Raw genomic sequence first — 23937 nt, 5'->3', positions numbered from 1 at the left:
TTGCCAAATTAGTTATTTCAGGCCAACATGAGTCATTATTTCATAAATACAGTACAATAGTAACTGGGCTCTCAAAAACTAACAATACAAAAATTTTGCTATGACTTTTGTAATACTGCAGGAAGTTTCCATGAATGAAAGTGAGGCAAGGAGGCTCTCATTTACTGTTGCACTGACATCACTCTTCTTGCCACCAAGCCAAGCCGGAGCCGGTCGGCTGAGCGGACAGCACGCAGGACTTGTGATCCTGTGGTCCCGGGTTCGATCCCGGGCGCCGGCGAGAAACAATGGGCAGTTTCTTACACCCTATGCCCCTGTTACCTAACAGTAAACTAGGTACCTGGGTGTTAGTCAGCCGTCACGGGCTGCTTCCTAGGGGTAGGGGCCTGGTCGAGGACCAGGCTACAGGGACACTAAAGCCCTGAAATCCTCTCAAGATAACCTCAAGAAGCCATAGGCTCGTCATGCAAATTTACCTCAATCGTGACAGCCTACTTTACATTTATTATGATGTTCATGAGCTTCAGCTCCAAGCACAGTATATGTCACAACGAGCTTTGTAGCTCGTGAATATTGTAATAAATGCTAACTAATCTCCCATGATGATTGCAGTCTCCATGACGTAGTGGTAAGACGCTCGCCTGGTGTTCCGCAAGCACTTTGTCTTGGGTTCATATCCTGGCTGGGGAGGATTTACTGGGTGCAAATCCATAACTGTAGCCTCTGTTTAACTCAATAGTAAAATGGGTTCTTAGTTGTAAAAATTATTTTTCGCGGGGGTCGTATTCCAGGGAACATAGGATTAAGGACTTGCCCGAAACACTACGCGTACTAGTGGCTGTACAAGAATGTAAGAACTCTTGTATATATACATATATACAAAAAAATGAAGGCAAGAGGGAGAGATCAAAGAGTGCATGTTGAATTCTTGCACGGTTTTATTGCTTTGGTTGGTATAATATAAATCATTTCATTAAACATGATCTGTACTCATAACTTCTGAATAAGTATGTTAGAAATATGTTGCATTCATAGACATTCGTTAAGATGTAAATGTTACTGGAGCATCTATTAGCAAATGTTTGAGTATACTGTATTACATAAGTTAAATAAAGTTTAGATCATGAAATGCATAATGACAAGAGTAAAGCAGGCTTTGCTTGTATTTATTATTCATTGTTAAGTATAATCCCAGATAAATAATAAAGATGTTTTCTTGTCCCGAGTTAGTGCATTAAAGTTATTATGTAGATCCACGAGATAAGAGTTCTTACTGGGCTTAGTCACTATGTCAACTACAGTATATGCAGATCGACCTTGGCACTTGAATTGTGTGTAGACGTATCTGGGGTTCACTATAGAAATGAAGGAAAAAACATGATTTTGCACCAAAGATATTCAGTTAGTTTTATTACCAAGGACTTGGTAATATATATACAAATTTAGGTTTCTGTAAATCATTCTCACCACAGTAGCCTAATCAACTAAATTTAGTGGAGTATTGTGGACAACAGGCAGACACTGGCAAACAATCAGGCTAAGGTGACTAAAGAACATAAAACACATTTTCCAATTTGCATACTCAAAAGATTAGTTATGTGTACCTATGCTCTAAACCATAACAAAATTCACTACAGAATATAACAACTATGCTCACTAAAATGTTTATTTTTTGGTCAAAATTGAAAAAAATCGCTGTCAAAGTGTAGCCGAGGACTACATGAACCAAGTTGTAACAGTTGGTGTAATAAGAAGTTGGAAGATAATGCAGCTGCAGTTGCACACTGTGAAGTGTCAAACACACAAGCGAACATTCTCAAGTTCAGCGGACACAATTGACAATACTACAAATTGTCTGCACTTGGGAAGGTGGTGCCTCTAGCAGATATTAAGGTACCTATTATTGCTTGTGTTGCAGGGTAGATAGGCTAGATATTTCCTAAGATACCATGCATGTTTGCAGCTATTCTGCTTGTGTTTTTAGTTGCATTATTCCTAATGGATGAGGTTCATTTTTTATGTACTTGCAGTGACTTAAACCAAATTCTTTGTTTCCAGTAGTGATAAAGTATTTAAAATACACTATATATGCTGGTTTGCAAATATGTGAATGCAACACTGTTGATCATAACTCTGGATTTGTTTAAAAACAATTTTATTAGAATTGAACAAAGTTCAAATGTTAGATTAAGCAAAATTTAATAGTCATGGTGAGCAGATGTTAGCAATGAAGCGAAATGAGTTAAGGTGTGATTGGTCGCATAGATGTGATCTGTTTAATGCAAACATTTTATTATTACAAAGCCTCTAGATGCAATAATTGCAGATAATGTGGCTTCATCTGTGTATTATACTTGGTAAATATTAAACTTTACAAAACACATTGAATACTTTGCATATTACTGTACAGTATTTCTATTATATTTTCATCATTTAGTGGTTCTCATATTTTTGCTAAAATATCTAATTTGCAATTATGTCGATATTTCTCTATCGTACATGTGGATACGTTGAAAATAAAACTGCATCCTCTGTGTAACTTATAAATATTGTTATATTGTGTGTTGATGTATAGTTATTAATTGGTCACCTTATGTGAATAGAGGATCAGGCTTACACAGGCTTGATATGATAACCAATCCACACACCAGAAGATGGAGACGACGACATCTCGATCCATCTTGGACCATTATCAAAATCAACTTGATTCGGTCCAAGACGGACCGAATCGTCATTATGTGCTCGTCTTCTGGTGTGTGGTTTGTCATCATATCTTCAGCCACGTTATTGTGACTCATCGTCTGCCCAGGCCTGATAGTACATATGTTTATTAATGTCTTGTAACAGGTGGGACTGCACAGCGTGTGATGCCTGCATCATCAGCTGAGGTGATAGGGGTGGCGCTGCAGTCTGCATACCGAGATACACCGGTGGACACAGCCCCCTCTTCCTTATACAAGAAGAACCATTTAGAGGAGCAGCTTGTGGCATCTAGTAAACAGGTAACAGGATGTTGGTAATGATGTATGCATGCTGAGAGTTGAAGGAGATTGCAGATGTTAGTACACAAGACAGTTGTGCTGATGCTATACCGGTATTAATGTTAGGCTAAATATTGGTGATTTTTTCCTGTTTTGAGTTCCTTATAGTATGGTCATCATATTGCATTATTATTATTACCAGATTAAGTTTGGACTGGGAACACTTGGAAGGTTAAGAAAGGCCATTGTAGGTCTGTTCCTTCTTATAATGACTTCCAAAAATGGAGGAATTCTGTTAACATTTTGTCACTGTTGTTCACATATCAAAAACACAGTGTATGGATGTTTCAATCGTGACATAACTTAACAAAGATTGCAACACCAGCATTTATTACCCAGTAATCTAGTTTAAGCTAAACTACTAATTCCAAGTCCAAAGGTACTTATAAGTCCTTCTAACATGGCCATTTTCTATAAATGCAGTGAGAGAAAATTTAAATGGTCAATTTCCAATTGTCAATAAAGATCTTTAAAAAAATTCATGTCTTTCGAATTCTGTATAAAGCAGATACGTAGGCATTATTATATGCAAAAGATTATAAAAGAAACCAAAAAATATATTTTGACATTAAATATTTGAAGATACTATACCCACAAAAATGGATAGGTAAATCGCATGGCCAAGGGCAAACTGTGCCAGATGCCAGTTTGTTTTAATGATTACATATAAGTGCAAATATGGTTTGGTTATGTATACAATAAAGGAAAAAATAAACGAAGATTAGGATAGAATAGGTTGCAGACTTGGTGTGTAAAAAATATAGTGGACTATAGTAGTCCTATAAAACTATCGTAGACTATTGTTTTGGGGAAGGGAGGAAAGTGTATAGTGTTCTGGGGCAGGGTGTATAGTGTTTAGGGGAGGTTGTATAGTGATAGAGGGAGGGTGGTCATTGATAAAATTCTTAGATTAGAAGGGATCACTACAAAGATAATATTGATGAATATAGAAGAAAATGTAGATCAGAAAATGAGAAATGATCACCCATAATGGGTGACTAAATGAAGTGAAACAGATGGCAAACGTACTTGGAAATGGCAGAAAATTACAAAAAGATAAGGCTGAGAAACTTATCTTTAAGGAGAGACCTCTTAACCACTGTGCTGCTCGGGCTCCAAATATGGTACCTTCCCTGTGCGCAGGAAATAAATTCTTGGCAAAAAATTTATTTTGTTTTTTGAAAATGTTAATTACCCTTCCCTGATCACAGATGTCTAAAAAAATCAAAATCAAAATTGTACTTACTTTGGCTGCAATGGGGTCCAGAAAATAACGTGTGACGTCACAATTTGGTGGTCGCCCGTGATGTAGACTCCCGGAGGCAGTCGCCTGCTTCTGGGAGTCTAACATAGGGACAGTACAGATGTTCTACTGTACAAAGACACTTGTGTTATATGCGTCAAATGTGTCCACATATATTGCTCATATATCCAATGTTTCATGTTTATTTATGTATATTTACAACATATTTACACATTATACACTATCACATACTATATCCATTCACCATTAACCCTTAAACTGCGCATGGGGTATATATACGCTATATACGCTATGAGTAACGTGTCCCGAGTGCGCATGGCGTATATATGCCCCATAGGGTGCCAGGCACGATTCAAAAATCCCCCTCGGCTATACTTGGTTCACATAAGCTTCCTCGGGTCTTGTAAAAAGATGCCATGTTTAAATAAAATCGTGGGCAATATTCTCCGGTGTAAGAGCCACAGTACTGTGGGAGCAACCAAGGGTGGCGCACGCAGCATGAGCTAATAGCATTGCTGTTCAGCTTGTGATCACAGCATCGCCTAAAAATGTCAGAATAAATATGTAACTGCTATTATTTAGCGATGACAGTAATATATTACAGATGACCCCTGACTGTGATAAAAATGACCAGGATTGTGATAATAGCAGGATTATTGTGATAATTAGCACTGTGTGGGAGGAGTAATGCTGGGGGGGAGGGAGATAGCGTCGTTTACTGACTGTGTGGCCACCTGTTAGTGTCTGCATTCACCATACCAGCTCAGTGGTTCTCTATGGTGAACACAAATGTAGATACTTAAATATTGTGTGTGTAGTAGTGTAATAACAGCAAAAGCCGCCGCCAGCTGACTGTGTGTGTAGCGATGTCTCAGTGCCTGCACTAACTATTATCACCTTAGTTGTACGGTTGTGAACAAAACATGTAGATACTTGTATATATATAATGTGTGTATATATTGTAATAACATCAAAACTATGTTTATTGTTTTATGAATGTAATAATTGAATCACTAATATGAACACCATACTTTTAAGGATAGCGATGGTTCACACATTTTATTATATAAATCTATCACACTACACACTGTTGAATAATATTACTGCAAAAAACTAAGAAAACATCACTCAGAGACATTAAAATAATTAGGTAATAATATCTTTGTGGCAACTCCCAACTGACAGCTCATGTGACGCTGACCGGCTCTGACGACTGCTCTGTCAACGCCCACATTTTGCCAGTCTTCCTCGGCCTATTGCCCCCAAAATATGTCGCCTACTTTTTTTTCCCCCCGTGCTCGGGGAACACAAATTAACATCTTTAGAAGACGAAAAAAAAATTTATATTTTTTTTTTCTTGCGCACAAGATGTACAAGATGTTATACATGTAAATCTCCTCAGGCCCCCTTAGCAGCTTAAGGGTTAGCACACTCAGAACTCCGCGAGTGTGAGCTGCCACACCCAGCCAGCCCTCCCTCACTCCTCCAACACTTTACTCGCCAACATTCCTCCTCCCACTATGCTGTTATTGTTTTTATTACACTACACATGTTATGTATAAGTATCTGCATGTTTTATTCACCATAACTATACAACTGAGCTGGTATTGTGTCCAAACAGCACAGTGGTCACCATACACTGCATAATAAATCACAGCAGCCAGCAGACGATGCTATGAGTACGACGCCACCTCCCTCGCCAAAATGGCTCCTCTGAACATACTCCTGTTGCTATTATTACACTATATACACACATTGTATATACCCATGTACATGTGTTCACCATAGTGAACCACTAAGCTAGTAATGGTGAGCAAAACAAGAGTGGCTGCCACACACAGTGACGCTACCTCAATTCCCTCCCTCACCAAAATTCCTCCTCCCATAATACTTCGCACATCGCTAATTCTCACCACAATCCTGCTATTATCACAATCCTGGTCACTAAATCCAGTAAATGAATAATTGACCATAAGTTTATTTTGTAAAGGAACATAAGAAGTCGTTTGAAGATTACTAGATGGACGAAATATTGCTGTGGCTAGCGCTGTGAACATTGTGAACAACATTGATTCACTGTTTGAACATTGTACACAGTCATTATCACACTCAGGCTCTTCTGTAATACTATCATGGCTAAATAATACCAGTAACATATATATATTTTGACATTATTAGGCGATGCTGTGGTCACAAGCTGAACAGCAGTGCTGTGACCACATGCTGCATGCGGCAGCCTTGGTTGCTCACTCAGTACTGAGGCTCTCACACCTGGGAATGTTGCCCACAATTTAAAAAAAAAAAGTTGTCTTTTTACAAGAGCCCAGAGGAAGCTGATGTGAACCCCCATGTAGCCACGGGAGTTTGGAATCATACGCTATACCTATAAGATCCTGGAGGCACATTATGCCCCCCACCCCCCACCCCATCGAGCGCCTGCAGGCATGTTGTGCAGTTCAGTGGTTAAAGGAAAATGTAGAAAACTGGTAGGGAATCTTCATGAAGCAAAATTATTAAATGAGAATTATAATGAGAGAATATTTTACCTCATTAGCCAGTGAAGTGGAACATTAGGGACAACAGACAGACAGTAGCACTAGGAGAGGAAAAATGGAGGTACTGTAACAAGTACAGTACCTAAATATCCTGTATACAATACTGTATAAACAATATATTGGAGTCAAGATACAGTATAATACTACAGCTAAGATGATCTGATATCTTCGCCCTGGCAGAGACTAAACAGGAAGATTTTTTTTTTAAATAAGGTAATATTTCCAAGATTGATACCCAGTTTGGAAGATGCTTTAGGAAAAACAGACAAGGTAATTACCTAGGTGTAGTTACAGATGAGAGCTATGCTTGTGGTGTCCTGTTTCCTAGTGTTCCATCATATTATTGGCTCCGTCGTTATTGGGATCGTCTCAAAGCTCTCCAAATGTACTAGAAAAAAGACGAGAGATATAAAATAATATGCACTGTACGTGGAAAATACTGGAGGGCCATGTCCCAAATCTGCACAGTAAAATAACAACATACTGGAGTGAACGATATGGAAGAAAATGCAGAATAGAACCAGTGAAGAACAGCGGTGCCATAGGCACAATCAGAGAACATTGTATAAACATCAGAGGTCCACGGTTGTTCAACATTCTCCCAGCGAGCATAAGACATTGCCAGAACAACCATGGACGTCTTCAAGAGAAAACTAGATAGTTTTCTTCAAGGAGTGCCGGACCAATTGGGCTGTGGTGGGTATGTGGGCCTGTGGGCCGCTCCAGGCAACGACCTGGTAGACCAAACTCTCACAAGTCAAGCCTGGCCTCTGCCCGGGCTTGGGGAGTAGAAAAACTCTCAGAATCCCATCAAACAGGTATATAATGCTTTGAAACTACTGACAGTTTGGCCTCCACCACCTTCTCATTTGTTCTAATCATCTACCATTCTCTTTGCAAAAGAAAATTTTCTAATGTTTTTTCAGCAGCTTGATTTCCTTAGTTGGAACCTTTGTCCTCTTGTTCTTGAAGATGCAGTTTTCAAAAAATTGTCTTTGCCAGTTTTGTTGATTCGTGTTACTATTTTGTAAGTACAGTAGTGATCATATCACCTCTTTCTCTCTTATCTTGTAGCTTTGGTATATTTAATGCCGCTAACTTCTTTTCTTAGCACTTGGTTTTCAGTTACAAAAACTATTTAGTTGCATGTCTTTGCACCTTTTCTAGTTTAGTGATATGCTTTTTGAGATAAGGGCACCATACAAATGCTGCATATTCCAACTTTGGTCTCACAAAGGCCATGAATATGTTCAATATTTTATCATTAATGCATTTAAAAACTGTTCTAAAGTTGGAAAGTGCATCATATGCTCCTTGCACAGTGTTCTTTATGTTATCCTCAGGCGACAGTGTTTATATATACAGTATATATACACTGTAATATGAAAAAAAACACCATTCCTATATATAGGAAAAAACCATTCCTAGATCTCTTTATAATTCACAATTATATAGGTGAAGAAATCTTGATGGGACTTTATGGCAATTTGTGAGACCAAAATTGGAATATGTATCTGTAGTGTGGTGAACACTACATCATAAACACTACTTTCAAATTAGAATCAAGAATCACCGACATAGATAATGAGACATTTTGAAACCAAGATTTTCTTGGTTTCAAGAACAAGGAGATAGATTCAAAATTAGGAAATAAAGATGCCAAAAAATATTAATTTCCCTTACGTGAACAGAGTTGTAGAGGATTAGAACAAGTGAGGAAGGACATGGCTGCCAAAACCATTAGTAGTTTCAAAGTGTCATTTGACAGAGGTTATTGGGAAAGCAGGACATCATGTGTGTAGCTCTCATCCTGTAATTACATTTAGGTAGTTATGCACAGGTGTGGGAAGACAGGACACCATGAGCGTAGCTCTTGTCCTGTAACTACACTTGGGTAATTTCATACATGCCAACCAACCCTACCTAACCCCAACCTCCCCACAAAAATTATTTTAATTGTTTATTTTACAAGTGTTTTCTCATTTCTATGACAGTGTTTTGCTTCTTAATTTTCTGCAATTACAAAATTTCATTATTTTCTAGTTTTGTTTACATTTAAAATCTATGTACAGGCTGTACTTACTTTAGTTTGATTGTTTCGTCATATGGTTCACAATGGCCCCTGTAAATGCCTAAGTTAAATTGAGGTGAAAATCATCTCTTATAGATCACAAATATAAGTCAACAGTTGCCAACTTCAGAAAAAAGGGAGGCCAATAGCAGTGAAGGTGAATTGTGCTGTTAATCATTGTGTATAGATAACCATTTGTCGTGTAGGTGCTGCTGAACCATGTTGAGTATGATCGTGTGGGCACCCAACAATCTCTGGTGCTAAGCTCTCTCAAGACCAAATATGTGAACCTGACAGCCAGCGACACCACCACTCCCACCTCTCCGTCAGGTAGCATGGCCCATGCACGCCACAAGCCATCCGCCGGAGCGAAAGAGGACCAGCTGGAGGAGCCTCGTGTAGTTTTGTGGCCCAGGGACAAGGTCACTTTGGGCTGGAGGAAGACCTTCTCCCCTGGGGCAGGAATGGTCAACTTGGGAAACACATGTTATATGAACTCTTCACTTCAGGTCAGTGTTTTACCTATGTAGGGTTGTGATAGTTGTATGGAAGTGTAATTGCCGAGAATTAATCGGAAACTGTGCATTTAATTTGGGCTGCAAAACAGTCTATTTGCTGCCAATAATCATGATCTACTGTATTTTGTAATGGCCTTGTCATAGAATTTACACCATTTTCTTATTGCTGCATTTTCCAGTGATTTGGATACTAATCACTGGTGTATTGGGGGAATGCATAGTTTCTCTGAGCAGTGCTTGAGATGTCGCATCTCTCGTGACTTTAATGCAAAATGTCTTGTTGATTTGTATGATTCCCTCTAGAATAGTGGGAGGCTTCAGTTGTTCTGTTAATGATTCTTGTGCATTGTGGAGCACAAAGTATTGCCATTATGGCTTCATTCTATATTATAGTTTGTTCAAATTATGCTTCATTCAATAAAGCATAACAAATGTTAGGATAGTAGAAAACAATGTCAAACTGCTTACCTGCAGTCAAAAATGGATCCCTTGAATGTCATTTATTCTCTTCTCTGTCAGACTGTAAACTTAGTTACTGGTTGGCCTCTGAGCAGCACTTAAAACATCAAAGGCAGTGTAATTTTAATGGATATCATCTCTGAGCTATAAGACTTTCTTTTGCATTGAAAAGAGGAATTTAATATGCTATGTTATTTTTTACAATGCTTTCTAAATTAAAATTGATTATTCATTTTTATTTTTTCCTAGGCACTCTTCCACATCCCATCTATGGCTAATTGGCTTATGGATGACCTCTCGACCCACACTCAGCGATGTGAAAGTATCTCTGGAAATGCTTCCTTCTGTTCGGTTTGTGCAATGATGAGGACTTTTCGCTCCACGCTAGACCGATCTAATACAGTCATCAAGCCGTCACTCATACAACACAAGTTAAAAAGTTAGTTATTTTATTGACTTTTCTTTTATCTAGCTGTTAGTATTAACCAGTTTATATACTCTCTAAGTGTAAGTTTTTAATATTTATTTCCAAGATGTTTGTGTAATTCCACTTAGGTATCATACAATATTGTGTTAACTTCGTGACACATTCATCCCTTTGGGATTATTATTATTATGGTTCTGCTCATTATTTTGCTGCAGATCTAAGGGTTGTAATGTGACAATGTAAGACTCATTGTTTTATTGTAACTTCTCATATATTTCTCTTTCTTCAAAGAAAATTTTTTTCGGATAATAGAATGCAAATCATTGGTATTTTGTAGAGTACAGCACTAGGAGAGTTTGTCACATAATAAATGTGTGTGGTTTTGCCTTAAAGGTCAGGGCTAGCTAAAGCGGAAAGGTCAAATGTCTGACTTTGTAGGTCTTCATTTATCTGCTAAAGAGAAGAATGAGTCTTGCATCCCTACAAAGCTCTCCATTGTGTACTTGTGGTAAGTGGTCATTTTCTTGCCTTGCATTCTCTCTTTTTTTTCTTCCTGCCATTTCATCTCCCTCTCTATCCCTCTTGTCTTTTAATTTCCTTATTTTTCTCTTCGTGGTTAACATTAAAATCATTAGGAACGCTTTACTTCTTTTGTGCCTGCATACACACTTAAATAAAGTACTGTTTCAACTGTCTTTCCTAGCCTCATAATGTTGGAACAGTTATGTGCAATACTAATATATAAATCTTTACAGGCATAGGTAAAACCCTTATGTATGGAAGGCAAGAAGATGCCCACGAATTCATCAAGCTGCTTTTGGATCACATGGAAAAATCATACCTCACGTTCAGGAAAGCAATGAAGCTCGATCATCGTTCCAAGGAAACCACACCTCTGAATCAAATATTTGGAGGCTACATTAGACAACAGGGTAAGCTTTGTTAGTTATGCAAAGTTATTGTATAATTCTAAGTAGCAAGAGGCATTGCCAATTGAAATTTAAGATTATGCAATTTGTTCTTTGTGTGACACGTTTTTGGAACAGAAGTGACAGTTTTCCATACACTTGCTGCTGTCCAATTTTCATAGTTATTTCTTTACAGCATTTACATGTTTCAAGGTCCTGGTTTTGGCTTGCATGGAATTGCTGTTTTCGATGTACTATTGTTGGATAAATTTTTAGTGGTTAATTTTCTATAGAAGCTGTTCATGTGCTGCTTTGCCAGATGAAGCCTAATCTGTATTTTTAGTTCTTTGATTTGTAATATATCAATAGTTGTCTTTCTACTTTCATCGTGTATGTAGTTCTCTAGACTATAACAAGGTGGCTCATGCAGGTTCTTCACTGCATATTTTGTCATGAAGTTAAAGATTAACTTGCTCAGGATTTTGTGTTCATCATCAAACTAACTACTATGCAATGCTGTACTACAATAAAGTTCAGCCGTGATTTTCCATATAGTATGACAATTTATATCTCAAACCTACTAAAATGTATATATAATGAATGCATTTTTTTGTTTGTTTGTTTGTTTTTGTTTATATCAGAATTAAAAGCAATGGAGGTGAGTAATTGCAGAGTAAGCGGACTGAAACCAGTTTTGTGCAAGCGTAAGAAAACGGGAAACGTCGTGTAGTAATTCCTCAAGTGACTGAAACACCTGAAGCGTAAGGTTACTTGGCTGCATCGCATTGTTTTGACGAGGTCACGGGGATTTGGTATTGTAATTCATGAAACTACATATGTTTTGTGAGTTGAAAGCTGATATAATCTGGGATACTACCAGCTGAATATTCCAGTCTCTGCCTATAGAACTGGAATGCACGGTCCAGTGTATACCAGTAGCCCTGGCATGCACGGTCCAGTGTATACCAGTAGCTCTGGCATGCACGGGCCAGTGTATACCAGTAGCCCTGGCATGCACGGGCCAGTGTATACCAGTAGCCCTGGCATGCACGGGCCAGTGTATACCAGTAGCCCTGGCATGCACGGGCCAGTGTATACCAGTAGCCCTGGCATGCACGGGCCAGTGTATACCAGTAGCCCTGGCATGCACGGGCCAGTGTATACCAGTAGCTCTGACATGCACGGTCCAGTGTATACCATTAGCTCTGGCATGCACGGGCCAGTGTATACCAGTAGCTCTGGCATGCACGGGCCAGTGTATACCAGTAGCTCTGGCATGCACGGGCCAGTGTATACCAGTAGCTCTGACATGCACGGTCCAGTGTATACCATTAGCTCTGGCATGCACGGGCCAGTGTATACCAGTAGCTCTGGCATGCACGGGCCAGTGTATACCAGTAGCTCTGGAATGGAAAGAATGGTCCAGTTTCTACCAGTAGTGCTGGAATGGACACCAGATAAATTATCCTTGAAGTTGGCTGGAAATCTGTCAAATATGCAGCAACTATGAAACAAAAGATTTTAATCAACTGCAAGGATAGTTTCTTGGTTCTGAGGTAGATTCATTGGAGATTGTTATTTCTGAGTGAGGTATTTGGCTGCAATCTGGAAATTAAATCTTAAACCTAGTTTGGAAGAATACAAGATCGTAAAGGATTTCGGCTTCTCCAGTAAAGCACAGGTAATTGTTTAATTGTGTGTGTCTTGGGTTGAAGGGTTTGTAAACATTGTATGAAAAGTTTGTAAATGATTGTGTAAATTTGATGCCCTTGTTGTGGCATACTGTGTTTTTGCTAAATCTGTTCTAAGGGAAGTGATGTTGCTTAATGTCTCCTTAACACGGTACACGATAATACACGAAGAAAAGCTAGAGGGTAGTTGAGCTGTTTTTAAGGGAATGAGTTTAGAGAAGACTGATGGTTAAGGTTAGGCATGTGTGTTTTGTAGATGTTTACGTATTTACAAAAAATAAGTAATTAGCATTGCTCATTATCTTTTAATCAAGAACAGGTACTTAGATGTTTAATTTTCAAAACATTGATTTAATTTAGACTTTTCCTTCAATGTCTAATTTTCTGATTTATTCATTTGTGCTTGAAAATCTTTTTAAACTGATCTATCCCTAACATTTCTTTTGTTTCTTTTTTTCACTTCTTGATTTGCCTTTCCTAGTTAATTCTTTGCTTCATTATTTAAAAATAATTTATCAACTCTTGCAGTAATTATACTTGTAAATATACATTTTTGTGGTTGATCTAACTTGTACACACTTTCTCTTACATTTAAAAGGGTGACTCATGAAGATTCATCCTTACCCACCTTAATCAGTGAACATCTTCGCACATGTCAAAACCCAGTAGCAGTGTTTGAAAGAATTCAGCACGTTTTTCAGCTAACTGTACGTAGTGAACCATTTGTCAGCTGTTGGCACTTTGATGAAATGAAAATGTATGCAAAAAAGAATGAGGACTGGCTATCGGTAATTGAACCAAGGAAACCAGTAAACAAACGGAGGGAAGTAGAAGTATGGAAGCAAGAAAAGGTAAAGGAATAAAAAGTATTTTTTGTAGGATAGATTGGAATATAAAAATGAACTGCTGCATACCACTTAATAACATTTCTAATGTTGTTTATTGGCGTGTCTTAATTTGTATTGAGAATTTTTCCGCTAGGTTAAAAGCTGTACGCAAGTATGCATTCCGTCACAATATTCAGTGCCTAATTAACTGTTTCTTTGTGACGTATTGATGACAGAAATATACCATGCACTTGTTTGGGATGTTGATGAAGCCTTGATTTTTAGCCACTGGTAGGTGCAAGTTTTTGGAAATGGTTCTTGTTTATATTTCTTACACATTACTTCCCTCTAGTTTCACTGCTTCAATCATTTTGACTTTTTCAGTTCTACCCATGTTATTAGTTTATTACTGTACACCTGAGTATTTTCCTAATTTTTGTCTGTTCAGTCTTCATGGTTTAGGTTAATAACGTAATTCCTGATTAAAATGAAGCTGTCTGCCCTTGGTTGTTCCTTCATTTTGTTTGCATTAATCTTGTACATTGTCGTGGAACACACAACAGCTGCCAGTATTTGGCAACATACTGTTTATCTTCTTCTTCTCTCTTCTCTCAATATACTTGTATTACTTCAACACTTGATTATTGTATTACGTCTACTCTTGATTATTTTTTTAAGTTGTGTTCACTTCTAATTTGTACCTTGTCATTTCTTTGTCTTGTTAATTTCCTTTCAGAGCTAGCTATATCTCTCTATATCTGCTGTATAACCACTTTTTTTTTTTTTTTAAGACATTGACCTATTACATGCGTGGGCCATGTGTTAAGAATAGCTTTGTACTTGTATGATGACTGAATATTTGGGTTTTGATAGTTGCATGAGACACTTGAAGAGGAAGGCATATTTAGATGTGTGTATCTAGCCTACTGTAACTTTTTTTTTGTTTTGTTTTCTCATAAAGTTAGGTTTAGAGGAACAGAACACCCTTCGAAGTAATGTTTTCAGCATCTTTCGTGTGAGTTTTTCATAATTAACTGAAGGTGCAGATGTACTAATAGTGCATTAGGAATAGGGAATTTAGATAAATAACTAGTTGTTTATATCCTTAGATTAGTGAAATTGAAATTTGCCCTGTTCTATGAGGAATATAAATGTCCTAGTAACTGGTTTCTTAGTACCTGGCACTCTTTGGCTGCTGGCAACAGGGCAGGTTTTTATCTCGGGTATTACCAACATCAAATCATAAAATGTTTCTCTGTTGGAGACATGGCATGCAGTGTGAATTTTACGATGCATTTTGGCAATAAATCCTAACACCTTTGTTGGTGTTTTTGTTTCAGAGCAGTGAAAAGTGTTGGCGAGTGCCACAAACAAGACAAGCTTATATATTTTCCACCAAGTTCTAGTGTAGAAGCATGCTCTATAAGGAGAAAAGCAATACTAGATGATGGTTCTCAGCCCTTTTGTTTCCTGTCGGGAAGGACAATTCTAACTGTTGCAGGTTACAGTTCTCCATTTCTGCTATAGAGCAGTAGATGAAGGAACCTGTTGTCCTGTCACTATCAGGTAGAGATGGACAGTTTCAGGGGCCCAGTGTTGGAATGAGTAGACTGGATGAACGACTCGGTTTGTTTGCTGTAAGAAAAGCATGAGATAGTGGATTTTTCAAGACAAATGCTGCCCTCTTAAGGTTTCTCTAACTAATACTTCAAAGCAAGATAAGAGCATCTGGTTCTGGTGCATACGGTTCCTGCTGGTCTTACAATCTTTGACACAGTGAGTAGATATATCAGTGACTGGTTACTTGATGCAGTATGATAGGCTTAATTTTGAATGGTATTTAATGAAAGTGATTTTGATTGGATTGCTCTTATGATAATGGAAAATTGCTGTAATTGAGTTGTGTAGCAAACAGACAAGGTATAGAGCAAGGAGTTTGGTAAGTGGGAAAATTGTGAGGTTATAACATAAACTAAGAATTTCAGGGTTATGAACATATCAAAAATGGTAATACTTAATTTAAGGCAGAAGGAGAAAACAAATGGAAAATTACAGGCCTAGCTATATGGTCTAAGATTAAGTGAATTTGATTTTCTGATGCAGATAATGTTCTGAAGGAAACTTTGCATGAGCCACCTTGACAAGTAGTGTAATAGCATTTATTTGGGCGCAAATAAGTCAGCCTTGAGGACAAGACACCTTAACCTGAATTGTGCCACACTAATATTGAGTAATTCTTTGTTTCAAAATTCTGTTTTTCAGATGGTCAATAATTATGTTCAAATTCTTTGTGCATTGCAGTCAAATTCCACATGCAGTATTGTTGCTTATGTGTGTGGCAATGACAAAGCCATTGGTTGATCAGTAAGCTATTCTTCCATAGCTCAAAATTGTTTTTATATATCACTCTGATACAAAAGTTTACACTTAATAGCGCCTCAAGATAAAGGGGCTTGTGTCTGCAACTTAAATGTGTGTAAGATTCGGTACTTTAATTTATACAGTGGCCTATATTGTTCCGTTTTATTGTAGCAAGTGGAATCCATTTTTTCTTACAGATATAGTTTGTACAATATTTATTGACTCATGGGTTTGTGTTCCAATTTTAATGTTGGATGGGCCCATGGCTCTTATACATAGATTTGTATATGTTTATTCTCACATTTAGAGATATCTAATATTTCAACCAATACTTGAAGTATTTTTTTTTTTTTTTTTTTTTTTTTTTTTTTAACACGGGTACAGGGAAGATGAATTCTGACTCCTGACAGCAAGCTTAGAATTCTTCCTCCCTCAGCTTAAGCTTTACCATACCAGTTTTCCCTGCAATCCTGATCTGCTGGTTGGCTTGCATGCAGGTCCTTTATTACTGCTGGGTGAACAGTTAAGGCTCAGTGACCAGACGTCTTTACCTTCTCCCAGGGTTATAAGGAAAGATTAAAGAAACTAGATCTCTCATTACTGGAAGACAGAAGAGTTAGGAAAGATATGGTTGCAACATAATAAATTTTCAGGGAATTGTAAGGGCAGGCAATGACATTATTTGGAATGTGTTGTACATAAACAATGAGTCAGATGGGAACATAGTACCCAAATAAGCCACAGAGACATTAGAAAGAATTTTCTCATTGCCATAGTTGTGAACAAATGGAATGCCCTATAAAGTAAAGTAGTGGGAGCAAATGCCATAGATAGCTTGAATTGTAGATATGACAGAGCTCAGTAGATTCAGGAACCTGTATACTAGCCGACTGAAGGCTGAGAGGCGGGACCAAAGAGCCACAACTAAACCCCAACCAACATAATTAGGCAAATATGACTGTCCCAGCCAATCATACCCCATACAGGGCTCTACCAGACCTTAATCCAACCCACACTTCCCACCACCACCATCCCCATACTCTTCCCAACACCATCACCCAGCACTTTCCACCACCACCCACACACTCCTCAAACTGGAGGAATGGTCTAAAATATGGCTGCTAAAGTTCAACTCAGGGTAGTGTAAAGTAATGAAATTAGGTGAAAGGAGCAGAAGGCTGAAACAAGGTGCCATCTGGGAGGTGAAATCCTGCAAGAGTCAAATAGAGAGAAAGATCTTGGGGTCGCTATCACACCGAACCTGTCCCCAGAGGCCCACATCAAAAGGATATCAGCAGCAGCATACGTTAGATTGGCAAACATAAGAACTGCCTTTAGAAACCTGTGTAAGGAATCATTCAGGACCTTGTATACCACTTATGTCAGACCAATCCTGGAAATATGCAGCTCCAGTCTGAAGTCCATACCTAGTTAAACACAAGACAAAGTTAGAGAAGATTCCGAGGTACTGATTGACAGTTGAGAGGCGGGACCAAAGAGCCAGAGCTTAACCCCCGCAAGCACAACTAGGTAAGTACTTCCCACCACCACCCACACACTTGCCACCACCACCACCACCACCACCCACACTTGCCACCACCACCACCACCCACACACTTGCCACCACCACCACCACCCACACACTTGCCACCACCACCACCACTCACCCACTTGCCACCACCACCACCCACACACTTGCTGCCACCACCACCACCCACACACTTGCCGCCACCACCACCACCCACACACTTGCCATCACCACCACCACCCACACACTCCCACCCCCACCACCCACACACTCCCACCCCCACCACCCACACACTCCCACCCCCACCACCCACACACTCCCACTCCCACCACCCACACACTCCCACTCCCACCACCCACACACTCCCACTCCCACCACCCACACACTCCCACTCCCACCACCCACACACTCCCACTCCCACCACCCACACACTCCCACTCCCACCACCCACACACTCCCACTCCCACCACCCACACACTCCCACTCCCACCACCCACACACTCCCACTCCCACCACCCACACACTCCCACTCCCACCACCCACACACTCCCACTCCCACCACCCACACACTCCCACCACCACCACCCACACACTCCCACCACCACCACCCACACACTCCCACCACCACCACCCACACACTCCCACCACCCACACACTCCTTCTACCACCGCTTCCTCTACATTTTCATTGTGCTTTCTAGTATTGAATTTTCTCTTCTGGTCTTGCCTCCTAACCTAAGTTTTAAGCAGGATATCTTTAATATGTTGACACGTTTTGTCCTCTGCAGAGAGGTATCCAATTCTAATGCACTGGTGATTCTGTTCAACGTTTCAAACTCATCATGTTGGAAATGCAAGACTTTTCTCCTGAATCGCTCCTAGACTCGGTAACTGTGAAGAATAGCTATTTTTTTTTTAATTTTAAGCAGTACCAGCATTCTCTGCTGAGTAGTGCTTTAGCAGTTTCATTTAGTGAACTTTGCAGGCATAGTTGTGGTTTGTTTATTTAATATTGAGTGTTACTAACTTATTATGTCATTAATTTTACAAACCACTGAGATCATGCGAGGCATTGCTATAGCTTGACCCATAAAGTGCCGTGATGAAAATACAGTACTGTACCTGCATGTTTGCTCACATTAAAAAAAATACCAAAATTCCCACAAAATATTTTTCTTTTTAGAATTATTAATTTGATTGGAAATGTAGGGAAAAGTGGAAATAAATGAAATGTCTGCATTTTGTTGTTTAATGTAGTGTGAAGCAGGGGAGTTGTGGAAGCTTACTGCTTTGCTAACGCACGTCATGTGGGAGCAGTTAGAAGTCTCGGATTCTAGCAGATACAACAAATATCAGTTACAGAATTCACAGTAGTGGTCAAGGGGAATTGCCTCATCAATGAATTGTTCTCAAGTGTCAGTTCACTCAATTGTGGACCAAGTTGTAGGATGATAAAAGTTTGGTTTTGTGTTCACAACTGGTCTATAATTCTTTTGGTGCTGCTCTTGAACTTTAGTGTCAGAAAATCTTTAAGATCTGTTCAACAGTGAGTTATATCCATCTCACTCACCTTTCTTTAATGCAGAAAATGCCTGTGCTGATTTGAACAGAAATTAATTTCAGCTTCAATTTTTGTTTGTTGAAGTCTAAAATAATTGTTGTTCACTCACTGATCACTCATATTTTTCTGTTCAGACATGACTGGAGTCTCCAAACATCGCTGGAAAATGATTAGCCATCTTTGCCTTTCATCAGGAAAGCCTGACCAGTTGCCAGATTGCTGCTACAGGTCTCCCAAGTCAAAGTGCATTCAGCAGGATCTAACATAAAGGGCAGAACATGAAATTATATTGCAGCCTCCTAGTCTGGAAGGCCAAGGTGCAGCTCAGATTACTAGGATTTCCTTTTCTGCTTATTCAGTCTGCGCTTGCCGAAGAGGTGGCAGGTAGCAGGCGTACAAACATCTGATGGCATAGTCAGGAAGTGTTTGTTCCTGAATGGCTTTCTGACATGAAGCCAAGAATAGAAGTGTTTGAGATGGAAGCACACTCAGAGGCATAAGGAATGGATGGGATATGTTATCTACTCATTCTCACATGAATATCCTTTAAAAACGTTTTTCTTCAATAAAGGAAGAATTTGTGCCCGTAAGGAGAAGCCTAGTGCCAACCGTGAGTGTCCACTACCCATGATGTAGCCAGTTTGTGGCCGCCTCTTCCCTCTATGATCAGGACTTGCATGATTTGCTCAAAGGAACAGATCATGAAACTGTTACTGCGAAACCTTTTAGATTACCTACTGCCAGCATCACAATACTTTCCAGAGATGTGAGTTTTTACTTTGGAGTGATGAAATGTCTTGTTATTGAGCCAGTAGTGAAATATCTAGATCAAAAATCACTGGTGGGTTCACCTGGGCTTTAGGGGCCGGGAACTCATTTTCTCAAACTTCCTGAAACTAATTTTTTTTTTTTTTTTTTTTTTTTTTTTTTTAAGTAAAGGCTCCCACTTTTCCTAATGAAGCAACATCGTAACGTGAGCACACAAATAATTGAGGTTTTAGAACAAAGAACTTGCACTTGCAGTAATATGTAAAAATTATGAGAATCGATCAGAAAATTATATTTTTGAAGTCTCCAAGTTGTAAATGTTGTTCATGCAAATAACTGAAGTTGAAGTCACGACAGTAATTAAGGTCGTTCTACTTTATGGATTTTCCTGTAAGTTTCGTTCACTATTGCTGGGCAGTAATACTAGAATATGCAAAAGTTGTAGGTCAATATCTTTTGAAACAAAGTCAAGAAAAAAAAGGGGGAGAATTTCACATTTACCGAATCTATACATTCATTCAATCTGTACATTACATTTCACAGCATTGACTTTATTACGACTTACATCTCATATTGATCTCTGTTCTGATACATGTAACTATTATTGAAAATGGACTGCAGTAATATTTGGGTGCTTGGATTTAAAAAACAAACAATTTAGTAACTTTATTGCCAACATATAGGTGATAAGGCCCCTCATCTAGTCCTCATTCATATCAGAAATGCTTGGCACTGTGTCAGCTTCCATGGCAGTGCCTGGCAGTTAAGTGTCAGCAGGTACAGTACCTGGTAGTGAACCATCATAGCTGGCAGTGGGAGGTAGCGAGGCCGAGCGTGCACCACTGACGCTATTAGCGTTGGAATGCTGGCTGCTATCACGTGCTTCTCACCTGGCTTTGTCTTCTTATTCATATTTGTAAGGCTTGTAACATTATTTCCTTCTTATTTCCCTTCAACACGTAAGGCATTGTAAATTCGAGCGATGAAACAAGAAAAGAAGGGATGTGACAGGACAGCGATGGAATAGCGTGTCGCACCTCCACACTTTCTGGAACACCCGTAGTGACTGAGCTAGTGGTTTTTTCACTCTACACGAGCCCCACACAGAGGCAATCAAATGTTGCCGGTGGGCATAAAACATGTATATTTTTCCGATTTTTTTGGGGAAAAAAAAATCAGATTGTTAGAAATCAGTTACACATGACAGCGAGGATGAAAGCAAACAGTGTGTACTCACCTATTTGCACTCGTGGGAGTTGAGCTCTGGCTCTTTGGGTTGTGCAGTCAGGGAGGGTGGCTAATTTATTTCGTAAAATATTTATTATTTAACGTATTTGGCGAGATTTTCACGGCAATGATGTTATAGGCCAGAAGAATTTAATGAATTCAATATTTTTCTATTTTTGGTAAATATTATTGAGTTCCCGGCCCTATATTTTAGTCACGTTACTTACCTCGTGGGAAGTGGCGAGTTAAGTGTAGAAGTGGCAGCTCAACCAATGAGCATTTGTTCAGTGCATGTCAGCCGATTTGTGCAATGCTCAGAAAGCAAGGGTTGTCACTTTAAGTACTGAAGGATACTGACAGTACAATCTTGTTGGTACATTATTTGTATTAAAAATTAAAATCTTGTATCGTAATCAATGTTGTTTGTTACTGTGGGTTTTCTATTGCTGGCGTTACAAGTTGTGCAATTTTGGCCAGAGTTTCACCTTTGAGCCAAATGAATTCTTGCTTCACTTATCTTAAAAGCAGGAAAATATCTTTGGAATTGACAATAAAATCTTTTGTTTCACTGCTGCATCATATTTGACAGATTTTACAGTCAACTGCCAGGATAAGTTTCTGTTGGAGGTAGGTTAGGTAAGTGTTTAACTGGTTCAGACTTTGAAACTTGAATCCCATTAAAGTTTCTACTGGTAAAACGTTAAGACTGCTAGATTTCACATTTTGTAAAGTGAATAGAAAAATTACATTTTGGGTCTTTAAGGGTTTTATTAATAGAATAGAAATAAATGAATATGAATGCAAGTATCATTGAACTTCGACAATTTGGTTTGAAATTAGACAATACGGTTAAACCTTCTGTTTCTTGGGTTGAACATTGGTACATAACTGCATAATAACCATTATTGTAATGCTTTATTTTGATATGTGGAGGACAGAGGGATGGCACGTTTCCCTCAGTGAATAAGAAAGAGATTGGTGTCCATATTAGCCTCCTCGTTTTCCTTTATAGCTGAGACAGCAAGCTATGATCATTCCACCACGGGGTGTTTGACAGTTCTGCCAAAACTGTAAATCAGGGATAGAGATGGTTTAAAGATGGGTTGTGATCTTTGGCTGTAAAAAATAGAAAAAGCCCTGGGAGAAGAGGGAGAGGTGCAGGGCAAAGTTTATGTAGAAGCAAGAGTTTTAGAGAGGTGAGAAGAGGCAGTGTCCAGGGCTTGACTGCTCGTTGATGCGGTAAAAGCATGTTGTTTACCTCTCTTTTTCCCTTATAAAGAGTATTGATGAAGCAAAGTGCATTCTCTAATCCCTCTCATGTTTATTATCCACACTCACTGTGACTATACACACACATTTCCCACTACTATAATTCAACATTTTTGTTCACTGCTCCCGCTTCTTGGTTAATTCGTCAGTGTGACATTTTTGCCTCCATTCTCTTATCCTTTTCGACATTGTGTAACAAACCCAAAAATGACAAGACTGTTATTTTACACGAGAGTAAGTTGAGGCAAGAATGGTTGCGTGGCAGACGTATGGTGATTTGCATGAATTGCCATGTTTCTCAGGGACTGGTCCACCATAATTGAGATACAAAAATTTCTCATTGATTAGATAAATATATTAATTTTTAACAAATGCATTACATTAAATGCATTTGTGCATATATTTCAGGAATTCAATTATATTTTTAAAGTTGTCTACTGGCAAACATTTTAATTCAGCTAATTTCAGTTTTATCTGGTGACTGCTGTAGGGTAGATTGAGTCATAAATTGCATCAACCTTATCTAATGGAGTTTCTGTATTTCCAAAGCTAACAAGTTCACTTCTGGAACTAAAATTTTGTTTTATCTGGAATTATAGTGCATCCTAATGTCTTCCAAATCATTGTTTAAGGTAAGGTTTTTTATTCTTGTCTTAAAGACTTCTTGATTAACTTTATTTCCAGGTACAGTATAGTATCTATTTTGCCTAGGTCAAATTAAACAAAATTAATGCATTTGTAAGTTTTAATTTTTTTTCTGGACGGGTCTAATGTTGGTACTAGCTACGTAATTAAATTCATGCCAGTCCCTTGAGTCATTGTAAGCCTATTGGGCACCAAGGGCCAGAACCTGGCCCTCTTTAACCCTTAGACCGTGCAATACATATACATGGGTACCTCGGTTTAAGAATTTAATCCATTTCTGGAGACGGTTCGTAAACCAAAGCTAATCTCCCCATAAGAAATAATGGGAAATGAATTTATCCATTCCTGACTTCCCCAAAACTTCACTTCAAAGTAAATTTTATACCTAATTCACCGAAATCTACACTACAAAAGTATGTTAACACTATCGGTAACTTTGGACCGGACTCGCGTCCATTATTTTTCTTCCTGAGTCCTAACTTTGGACCGGACTTGCGTCCACTACAAAAAATATTTGTATAAAATTCATTTTTTATCCAATCGACCTCGGGATAGTATCAAAATAAGCAGCCTTTAGAATTGTGTACAATTTGATACCAAAATGAAAGATGTAACACAAAAATTTATGTCAGAACACTGGAAAGATAAATAATTTTGTGATGATGAGCTTCCAGAATTAAAATATTTGTTAAAATTCCAGTTATTGCTCTATTATTATGGGACTAATTTTAAAATACGTGCCTTTTTATTGCGAACAATTTGATACCAAAATGAAAGACGTAACACGAAAATTGATGGTATCAAACTGAACGAGTATA

The 23937-nt window shown here is 38.6% G+C and overlaps 1 protein-coding gene across 3 annotated transcripts in view; it reads left to right on the top strand.

Annotated features, from left to right (window-relative positions):
* The window catches only part of scny (ubiquitin specific peptidase 36), a 50465-nt gene that overhangs the window by 1923 nt on the left and 24605 nt on the right, over positions 1 to 23937 (top strand). Inside the window, exons 2-6 of one of the 3 annotated variants that reach the window (XM_045743935.2) lie at positions 1710 to 1893; positions 2848 to 3002; positions 9138 to 9440; positions 10158 to 10347; positions 11091 to 11267. In XM_045743935.2, the coding sequence (XP_045599891.2) occupies positions 2868 to 3002; positions 9138 to 9440; positions 10158 to 10347; positions 11091 to 11267 (805 nt within the window). In that variant the 5' untranslated portion in view covers positions 1710 to 1893; positions 2848 to 2867. Of the gene's footprint in view, positions 1 to 1709; positions 1894 to 2847; positions 3003 to 9137; positions 9441 to 10157; positions 10348 to 11090; positions 11268 to 19519; positions 19821 to 23937 lie in introns of those variants that run through there. The other 2 variants (XM_045743936.2, XM_045743938.2) reach the window with 2 other exon arrangements.

The sequence above is a fragment of the Procambarus clarkii genome, chromosome 15 (assembly GCF_040958095.1).
Source record: "Procambarus clarkii isolate CNS0578487 chromosome 15, FALCON_Pclarkii_2.0, whole genome shotgun sequence".
NCBI lineage: Eukaryota > Metazoa > Arthropoda > Malacostraca > Decapoda > Cambaridae > Procambarus > Procambarus clarkii.
The sequence above is the reverse complement of the archived record's forward strand: the minus strand, read 5'-3'. Positions and strand labels throughout refer to the sequence as shown.